Genomic DNA, 10,369 nt, shown 5'->3' on the forward strand with positions numbered 1-10,369 from the left:
CAGGGACAGGCAGAGGGCAGGGACGGGCAGCAGGCAGGGGCAGGCAGTGGACAGGGTCAGGCAGTGGGCAGGGGCGCGCAGCGGGCAGGGGAGAGCAGTAGGTAAAGAGCTGTCGTCGGGCTCTGGGCGTGGGTGTCTGTGGAGTCACCGGCTCCGTCGTCTCTTCCTGCCTGGGCTCATCCAGGCCACTTATTCCCGAAGCCGGGGCCAGGCTTTGGGCGTCAGCCTTGCCTGAGTTTGCCAGGGGTCCCAAATATGCGACAGAGCAGATTGAGGACGGGCTAGTTGGTTTTAGCTGTAAGGCTGGTCTCGGTGTGTGTGAGGGGGGAGCCCAGGGCATGGATACCCTCCTCCCTAGCGCTGCACAGCCCAGACCTGCCCCGTCCCCAGCTCTACAGAACCCAGCTCCACAGTCATGGACCGTCCCGATTTTCTGCACAGAAACACGGGACTACCTTTCGCTCCCCAAACGTGTCTGGGTGCGTTTCTGCCGGAGCCACGGAGCATCCCCCGGGCTGTCACTGCACAAATCTCTCTCCCCCTGCTACGCCGTCATCCCCGTCTGCTGCTCCCGGGTCGTCCCGGACTGCCCCGGCTCCTTCCCTGAGGGAAGTGGGAACAAAACCTGCCCCGAGTGCCCAGGTCCAGCCCCTGCCCGCGGGTGCCGGCTTCCACTCTGCTTGTTTGTTTGTTTTTAAGGCAATGCGAATTTGTTTATAAAATTGACTCTGGCCCTTTGAAACAAATTGTTATTAACCTTCCCCTTCTGAGCATTTCATAATCACAGATGTTAGTTTGGAGATGATATCCAAACATCCCAGGGGTACTTTTGATAGCTGCATGGGCGGGGATTGAATGTGGAGGTCGGATATTAAATCAGCGGGATACAGAATTACTTTTTTTTTTTTTTCCACAAACCCGAGCTGGCTAAATAGTTTCCCCCTCTAACTCTGATATGCATTTCACAATCAATGGCGCGGGCATTTGCATACATAGTGCCTGGGTGTGGGTTTGTACATCGCATGTGCCGTACCCTGCGTTAACGGAGAGCAGAGCGGAGGAACACCTTCACTAAACCTCAGTGCTCAGATGCTCATTGAACAGAGTTAGGGGGGAAATACGCTTAATTAATTACACGGAGGGGCTGGTTGGCACCGGGCAAGTGCAGATGTATTTTTGTTCGGCCCTGAAATACTTCCCTGGGTTGGTGGTTTTGTTTGGCTAGTTGATTCGGGGTTTTTTTCCTGTTTTATTCTTTTTTTATGGGACTCTGCTGCTCTGGCTGGAGGGAAAGGAGTCTGCCCCGCTAGCTGGGGGAGGGAAATCTCAGGGAGAGCTGCCTGCCAGGAATAAAACGCTGCCAGGCGGTGGCTAAGTCCAGGACCAGTCCTGCCCCTGCCCCGACGCAGCCTGGTTTTGGGGGAAACTCTGGCTCGGCTTCGGGGCTGCTCTGGGTTGGGATTTTGCCTTTTCCAAAACAAAAAGGCTGTTTCAGAAAGCCGGTGTTGCTTTGCTAAAATTGCAAGAGGAGCTTGTGCGGCAGCTCATTCTGTTAAAATAATTTTTACTTTTAAATTATCGAGGGGTAATTTATCTGTGCCGTCCTTCCCAAGCCAGCAGGGAGCTGCTTCCCGGGCGTGGGAGAGCGGGCTGGGCGGCGCACGGGAACGAGCAGCCGCTCACAGGGTGGAGAAAAGCAGCAGCGGAGCAAGTGTCTCCGAACCTATGCCTCTTCCCGTGGAAGCTTTCCCCAAAATATCGGAGGCAGGTGAGAAGTGCAGCCCGTGTGAGGAATTCGCTGCTCCTACTGAAGGCACGGCTTACAAATGGCAAATATTTTGTGTTCTGATCTGGATAAAATCCAAGCAGCAGCGTGATATTTTCTGTCCTTCCTCCATAGACTGAACTAACTTAGAGAAGTTCCACTACGATTTTTTTAAAATCTAAAACTAAATACCTATGCTTGCTGGTGTCACACATCTATTTTTTATTTCTTACGAGGGGAGGAGGACAGGTGGAAACTCCACCCCTGCCTGCACACTTAGGAGCAAGGCCAAAATTTCCCCCCGGTACAGGTTTAGTGGCTTCCTAAAAAAAAAGTTAAATAAAATCTCCGTGGGACTTATCCTCTCTCGTGTAACACACCCACGGTGCCGTTTTCTACCACTGAGCAACCGGAGCTATTTTTCAAACCAGACTTAAAACTCTTCTTTAGTGCCCACTGCCACCGATTTTCTCCCTCGGGATTATAAATCACCTGCCTCTATTAGTGTTGGTGGCCAAAAAAAAAAAATCTCCTCAAAGGTGCGTAAACCAAAAAGGCTGGAAAAATAAAGAAGGTTTAGAAGCAGCAGGAACTCGCAGTATCCTGGCAGCATCCCCGGCACTCCCGTCGCACTCATCCCCAGCCCCAGTTTCTTCGGGCAGGTGAAGCCCTTGGTGCACCACGCCAGCAGCAGCTCCTCTCCTGGAGAATTTTGCCCCTTGCAGAATGTATCTTAAAGCAGTAGCTTTTAAAAAATATATATATAAAGTAAAATATTAAATACACCTCCTCTTGGTTTTATCTGAGAGCGCGTCCCCTGCAGAAGGAACGACCCTAAGGGTGAGTGAGGCTCTGCCCTTCCTCCCTCTCCTCCTGCCTGTAGAAAGCTATTTCGGAGCTCTTGTGCCCTTTGTCGCAGCAAGGCGGGTGATCGTTTTATTTTTGTCCAGCCTGTCCTAAAATCGTGGTACTGTCATTTCCCGGGGCTGCCAAGCATTTTACAGGGTGCCCGGTTTCGTGGAGTGGCATCGGCAATATTCCATCCCCTCTTCCCGAGCTCCAGGGTTACGAGTTTTTCTAGTAGAGGTTTTCCAAACGCAGCCTGTCAGAGCATCACACCACCGGGTATTTAAAGTCTTGAAAAGGTGAAACCTGTTGACAGTACGTGAGATTAAAAAGATTTTCCTTTGCGTTTTCAGCTCCATTTGAGTAGGAGGAGGAGTGCCCGAGAGGGGCTCGGTGCCGGCTGGCGCTCGTCCTCTCCTTCAGCTAGAAATGAATCCCCCAAAGTTTCCTCATTAAGTCAAAAGGCTGATGAAAAGCCTGGCTGCAAAACCACCTTTCTCATAAATCGCCACGGATTTTCCCCCCCCACACCCCGTAAAGAGCTGAAACTACGAAATACTTCTAACTCCAGCTCCAGTGCTCAGAAGTGCAGGCTAAGGACTGTATGAACATTTAGGGATATATATTCCCTAACAGCACTGCTCCATTGCAACGCCTGAGTGACACGGTTTGGATTTCATAATAAAGTGGGTTGTTTGGTTGGGTTTTTTTAATTATTATTATTTAATGCAGTCCTCGAGAATCGAAACACACAAAATGCAGCGAGAATGTTCACAATGTTGAGAACACAGTTGTAAATAGAAACATTCATATTTCATCCGATTATAAATATTTGATACCGCAATTGTAAAATGCACATGTTTTATAAAGTGGAGAGAAGAAAAAAAAAATCCTTTGCTTTCTTGCTAAAAGGCAAAGTCATTTAATCCTGGCTCCTAAGCAGCTGATGGTTATTCACAGAATTTAAAATTACAGTTTTTTATTTTATAGCTGGATTCTTTCTTTTTTTTTCTTTTTTTTTTTTTTTTAATTTTATACTACTATGTACAATGTGTATCTATTAGAGCTGCAAAATAAAGAGGCTTTAAGGCAAAGCGAGAAGTTTTTCACCCCCTAAACAGCGTCGCAGGAGGGCCCGTTCCCGAGCAGCTGCCCACGCACACCCAGGCCCACGCAGGACACATCCCCCCTCCGGAGTGGGGAGAGGGACCCCTCGCTCCGGGAGAAACGGGTTAAACACAGCACAGCGCCTCGAACTCCCGAAAAACTCCGATGAGAAGGGGGTGTCTGCGTGCGGAACGAGGGGGGGAGCGTGGGGAGAAACACCCACCCGCACGCTGTCTCGAAGCATCGCGCCAGCGGGGACCGCGCTGGAGGGGGAGGGAGAACTAAAAACGTTACTTTATTGGGGGGGGGGGGCTAAAACGCTCCCAAATATTTCGGGGATGTGATGCCGGAGCGGAGCCGGGTCTCATCCCTCGGTCGCCCCCCGCGGAGGGGGAGCGGGGCCGGGAAGGAGCAGCATCCCGGAGCGGCTCCCGCTTTTCGGAGATGGGGTTCCCAAAGTCTTCCCAACAAGTTGGAAGGGAGGGGGGAGGGGGGTGCTAACCCCATCTCTATCCCTCATCCACGCCTGCAGCCTGCATTCCGCATCCATGGATGGCCGTGGGTCTCGCTGGGAGTGATGAAGGGGTAGAGGCTCAGGAGAGGCCCCCGAGCATGTTTTAAGAAGGTGTTTTCAGATTTGTCTCCCTATCGTCACTTATATTTTTTTCTTCCTTTTAAAATTAAATTCTCCAGGTCTATCCCCAAAGTCAGCCCCAGACATCCCAACTCCAAAAACATAAAAAAAGAAGAAAAAATAAAATAAAACAAAAAAAAAAAAAAAAAGAAAGAAAAAAGAAAAGGGGAGGGGTGGGGTGAAAAAAAATGTTGGAACTCAGAACAAATAGGAGAACTATTTATTCAGTTCACAGTCCTGTGAAATGCAGCAATAAAAATCTTTGGACTTCAGCAAAAGTTGTTTTTAATTCTTTTTTTTTTGAATTTCAAAAAACATTGTCCAATGTCCATTAAAACTGCGCTTAAGTCTATAAAAGGTAACTTAAGCATTAAAAAAAAAAATCATAAAGATAGCATCTAAAATCTCCATACAACCGAAAAAAAAAAAGCAAGCAAACAAACAAACCAAAGTCAACCAACCAGCCCAAACCCCCGAAATCAAAACCAACCAACCAAAAAAAAAAAAAATCAAAAAAAAATCAAAAAATATTTTATAATCAGATATCTTGGATTTTTACACCACCTTACCTGTAAATTATATATACATAGAATATTGCAGAATTATATCTAATACACAATATTTTCACTATTAATGCTGGTATAATCTTTATACACTGGCCCTTATGTTTCTTTTTATTTTTTTTAATTAAATTATTGCATTGTATAAACTTTGACTGCAAACGGCCCCCCTCCCCTGCCTCCCCCCTCCCTCCCTCGCCTTCCCCCCACCCACCCCTTTCCCTTGGCTATTCACTGTCCGACTTGCCGTCTTTCGCCGTGGTGGAGTGGTTGTAGAGCCCCTGGGCCATGAGGTGCACTGCCAGGGAGTTCTTGCTGCCCGTCGCCTTCTTGATCTTGGCTCGTTTATTCTGGAACCAGATTTTGATCTGGGACTCGTTGAGCCCGAGCTCCTGGGCCAGGCTCTGCCGCCGCTGCTCCGTCAGGTACCGGTTCGTCTGGAACTCGGCCTTGAGTCTCTGCAGCTGCTCGGACGCGTGAAGGCGGTGCGCGGACCGCTTGTCCTCCTTGTTGGGGTTCTTCTTCTTTGGTTTGCGGGAGCGGGGACCTTACGGCCGGGAGAGAGGAGAAGCACCGACACCGCCACGCTCTCGCTGCGGGCGGCCCCACGCCGGGCGCGGTCCCGCGGGGGGGCACCCACGCTCCGACAACACCACCACCACCACCCCCGCCAAGAAAAATAAACCCGCTTTGTGCCTCCGCTGCCAGGGGCGATGCTCTGGAGGGCGGTGGAACGGGAGCCGCAGACCCCGGCGCCCCCGCAGCCTCCTGTGCCCCAGCTCGCTGCCCGGCCGCCTCCCCCCCCCCCCCCCGTCCCCTTCCCCCCCAGCCACAAACACAGTTACCGACCCTCCGCATCCCGGGGATGGCCAGCAAGGAAAACTGCACCAGGGGCAGCCACACGGAGCTAAATTTTACACACCCGAAAAAATATGTTTTGTTTTTGAAGAAAACCTCTTTACTTTTTTTACTTGTCTTTTAATTTTTTTTTGGTGGATCGCGATAAAAAATTCTAATGAAATCCTCCTCCTCCAGTTTACTTAGGGAGAAGCATTCCGCCTCTCCGCTGCAGTGCCATATGGCGCTGCACGGCCCGATCCGAATCGCCGGGATTATTCTCGGGAATATTATTCTCGGCAGCACAAGGAGCCTTTTCTGCCCGGGCCGAGCCATTGTGAGGATGTATGTTAATTAAATATTAACAAAGGAGAGCACCGGAGAACAATGGAGTAAATTCCAATTCAGCTCTGAATATTACCTCTGAGTAAGAGTTTGTTTTCAGACATTACGAACTAATTTTCATCTCGTTTTACGATCCCTCCTTCAGCCGGCCGGCTCCCGGGTGAAAATCCTACCTCGCTGCTTTTGTAAGAGAAAGATCCATAATTTTTTTTCTTTTCCCTGGAGCAGATCTCCTGTCTGGTGTTTCCCATGCCTTCCCCAGCGCTTTTCTACTTCTTTTTAAACAGGGTTTTACCGATCTGCCAGAACCAGCCACTGCTGTCCCCGCGGTAGCAGAAGGACATTTTACCCCCTGGTTTTATTTTTAAATTTTTCTTTCTTTCTTTTATTTTTTTTTCTTTTTACGATAATTTCAAGAGATTCTGCCCAAGCCCTTGCCAAAGAAGTTCTCTTGGTTCTTAGGAACGTCCCCCGGCCCCCCACAGAGCTGACCTACAGCACATGGAGGGGAAATTAAAAGAATGAAACGAAACGGCGGCCGCTCCGAGGCCTCTTTTAGAGAAATAAACGACCGCGGCTTGTTTTTGGCGAAAAAAGACTAATCAAAACAAGGCGAGGCCTGTGGAAATGCCCTCTCCCCTTTCCAAAACACAGCGCGGGAGGGGGAGAGGTTCCCGGCGGGGAGGAGAGCTCTCCGGGAGGATAAGCGGGGAGCCCAAAGCCAGAATTTTTTCCTCCCTCTTTGATAAAACTCGGCAGTTGTGAGAAATGCCCCGAGCCCAGGCGGCCCCAGCTCCGCCGCGGCGGCGGGAAGGGAGGGACCCCCGTTCCCTCCTCGTCTCTTCCGACTCCGCGCACCGGACCACCCTGCACCCTTCTCTCCCCGGATTTTCAGGTCATGTTAAGCAACTCCTTCCCCACCCACTCCCCTCCAGAAAAAAAAAAAAAAAAAAAAAAAAAAGAAGAAAAAAAAAAAGAAAATAAGAAGACGGAGCGGGAAAGGGGAGCGGGGTCTTTTCCACGCCGCTTCCCGGCCTCGAGGGCGGGCGGAGGCGGCCCGAGGAGCCCGGGGAGGGTGATACAGCGGTGGGGGAGCGGGGCGCGACGGGGCAGCGCTTACCTGAGGAGGGCCGGTCCGAGTACCCGCGTGCAGTACACCCAGGCGGGCCACAGCATGGGCTGGTTCCCGGCGTTGGAGCTGGCCTGGGAGAGCTATCCGAGTCCGAGCTCACCGACAGGTCGCCGCCGCTCAGCCCCGCAGCCTTCAGGGCCGCCTCCAGCGCCGCGGGGTCGCCCCCCCTTCTTGGCGGCGCCGTGCAGGGCCAGCCCGGCGGGGCCGCCCTCCCCCCGGCCCGGCGAGCCCGCCCCGCCGCCGGGCAGCGCAGCCCCGGGGGCCGGCGCCGCGGCGGGGCTGCGGCGGCTCTCCGCGCCGGGCCGCCGGGGCTCCGCGCCGGGGCCGACCCACCTCCTTCCTTCGCCCGAACTCGGGCCGCAGGATGTTGTCGATGAAGAAGTTGGTGATGCGATGCGGGTGCGGGTGGGGGTGCGGGGGGTCACCGGGGGGGAGCAGCAGCCCCCGCCGCCCGCCGCCGCCGGGCTCCGCGTCGCCGCCGGGACTCCTGCGGCTCGGCCGCCTCCTCTCCGGGGGCTCCGGCCGCCCTCCTCCATGCTGCGCCGGCCGCCCCGCCGACGGCTCCGCTGCCCGCCCGCCGCCGGCCGGGAGCTGCCGAGCGCTGTCTCTGTTGTTGCTCCTGCTGTCGGTTGTTTTTTATTTAATATATATATTTTTATATATATGTCTATATACAACGCACGCACAGGTGTCTATTTGCTTTCGTTTCTCCTGGCTTCGCCGGGCATTCAAAATCCAGAGTTCGCAAAAAAAAAAAAAAAATTAAAAATTAAGAGTCATTAAAAAAAAATAAAAAAAAGAGACAAATGCAGGGAGATCCCCTCCCCAAGACAGCAGCTGAACCTCCACCACTTCCAACTTTGCCAAAAAATGAAAACACAGAGAGGAGGCTCCGGTCCTCCCGCCGCCGCTCCGCCGCCTCCCGCCGCCGCTCAGCCGCTCGGTCCCGCGGCGCGCTGCCGCCTGCTCCCCCGGCCGCCGCTGCCGCCGCCGCCGCGCCTCATCCGCGGAGGAAAAAAAAATTAGTGGTAATAAAAATAATAATAATTGGGGGGCGGAAGGGGGTTGGTGGTGGTGGGGTGGTAGTGGGGGGGGATGGGGGTGCGCAAAGAAAAAAAAACGAAGCGCCGGTGTCGGGGCGGGGTGTAGGCGGGCTCTCAGCAGCCGGTGTCCCGCGGAGGGCAGGGCGGTGAGGGGCGCCCCGCGGGGCTCCGGCCGGCAGCGCCTCGCCCCGCGCCGCCCCGCGCCACCCCGCGCCCGCACATGCGGGGGCCGCCGCGGGTGGGGAGGGAGGGGGGGGCGTCCCGCCCTGCCCTGCCGCCCTCCCTGCGCCGCGCTACGCCCCGGCGGCCGCCGCCGCCGCGCCCGGGCACTTCCACTCGGGTTGTTGTCCTTTTAGGTTTTAACGGGGCCCCCGCCGCTGACGTCGCCGGCCCGGGCGCTCCGACACGTGCCTCGGGCCAATGGTAGCCCCGGGCGAGCGCACACGTGGTGCGGGGCGCCCCGGTAAGTGACAGCGCCCCACGCCCCCTCCCACGGACGGGCCCGGCCGCCGCGGGGATGCGCGGGGGGGAGATGCGGGTGCCCCCGCGCGGGGCGCGCCACCGCAGCAGCCCCCCCCCGCCCCAGCCCGTGTTGTCCCCCCCCGTAGTCCTTTCCCAGAGATGAGTTATCGGGGGTTTAATTGCCCCGGTGTTTACCGGGGGAGGGGGGCCGGCATCCCACAATTCCTTGCAGAAAACGCATAAATAATATTAAGCGAGCGGAGGCGATACAAAGGGGTCCGGGGGGGGGGAGTTGTGGGGGCGGAACAGGCCCGGCCCGGTGCCCGCGGGCTGCCCGGGGGGGGGCCCGTCCCTTCCCCGCCGCGCGGTTCGGCGGTAATTGACTCGTCCTTCCCGCAGCCGGACAGGAGCCTTTGATCTGCCCTGACTGCTCCCCAAATGGCATTTGCGGCGCTGTGCTCCCCCCCAAAACGCTGGCCTGTCTACCTCCGGACCCCTCCAAAGCCCCCGCTTCTTTAGAAGGGGAAAGCTGCCGCTGCTTCTTTGCTTGTTGTCTTTAGGGAGAAATACCCTGAAACAAAATTAGGGAGCCAAGTACGGCTGCATGGCCGAAGGGTCGAGAGGGGGCTGAACAGGTTGGGGGGCACGGATCTTCGGCGGGGCGGCGCGAGAGAGGAGCGAGGATGCGGGTGCCGTTCCTCCCCTCGCAGCCGACCCGTTATCCCTCCCCGGGGCCCGCACGGTGCCACCGCCCCCGACGGGGCGCACGGAAAAGGGCTGCGCGGCCCCCGCGAAGGGCCGAGCATGGTTGGGAGGTGGTGGCTCGGCTCCGGTGTCCGCCGCATCGCGACCCTCGGCTCTCCCCCTAAGTGACATTTTCCCTTGGACGTGGCTTCCCTGCGGTGACGCGCATCACTCGCCGCCTTGAGGGAAAGGGGCAAGAGAGTCCTTCCTCTCCTTCTTCTTCTTTTCCTTTTTGCTTTCCTTTTTCTTATTCTTTTTATTTCCCCTTTTCTTTTTAAGGTATTTTATTTTTATCTAATTTTAAATCTTTCTCCCTATTTCCTTTGTATTTCACAGCGGGTCAGGTCCACCGGCGAAGACCAGCAGTGGCTGATCCAAAGTTGTTTTGCTCAAACAAGCACCCAAAGGTTAATTTCTTCAAGCGCCCCATGAAAAGCGATTAGCCTGTCTCCCAAGAAGTATTTTCTAATTACTTGGAAGCTCTCGCTTTGCTACTACCCCATAATTAAAAGTGTTCAAGGTGCTGCACTTCAAATATTTCGCTCCCGGGCGGACCCAAGTTACTGATAAAAACTTCAAACCTCCTTGAACCGCGCATTACCTGCCCACTCGCTGCCCGAACCGCGTTAGCCTTTCATTCGTTATCCCGCTCCTTCGCGGGAATATTTATACCCTGCATAGGACAGGGAAGAGAATTCCTGAGGTAAACTCCGAAGAAGGAGATAAACAAGCTGTACAAAACAATTACTGCATCTGCCTATCCTCTGACAATAATCCAGCACCTCAGGTATGCAGAGGCAGCGGGGGGGCGGCGGGAGTGAAGGGGTGATCTGATACCGAACCGAGAAAATCTGAATGGTCTCTTTTTTTTCCAAGGTTATTTTTATCTGGGAG

At 54.4% G+C, this 10,369-nt stretch overlaps 1 protein-coding gene across 1 annotated transcript; it reads right to left on the reverse strand.

Moving 5' to 3' along the window:
* Nucleotides 1–3,315: 3,315 nt before the first annotated feature.
* On the reverse strand, nucleotides 3,316–7,762 carry EN2 (engrailed homeobox 2). The gene is given in 8 exon segments (XM_051812896.1): nucleotides 3,316–5,459; nucleotides 7,215–7,236; nucleotides 7,238–7,303; nucleotides 7,306–7,392; nucleotides 7,394–7,552; nucleotides 7,554–7,706; nucleotides 7,708–7,734; nucleotides 7,736–7,762. Coding segments are annotated over 8 exon segments (861 nt in total). The 3' UTR covers nucleotides 3,316–5,139.
* Nucleotides 7,763–10,369: the final 2,607 nt, after the last annotated feature.

This window comes from Manacus candei, unplaced genomic scaffold (assembly GCF_025592945.1).
Source record: "Manacus candei isolate 608988 ecotype Guabito, Panama unplaced genomic scaffold, ASM2559294v1 h1tg000089l, whole genome shotgun sequence".
Taxonomy (NCBI): Eukaryota; Metazoa; Chordata; class Aves; order Passeriformes; family Pipridae; genus Manacus; species Manacus candei.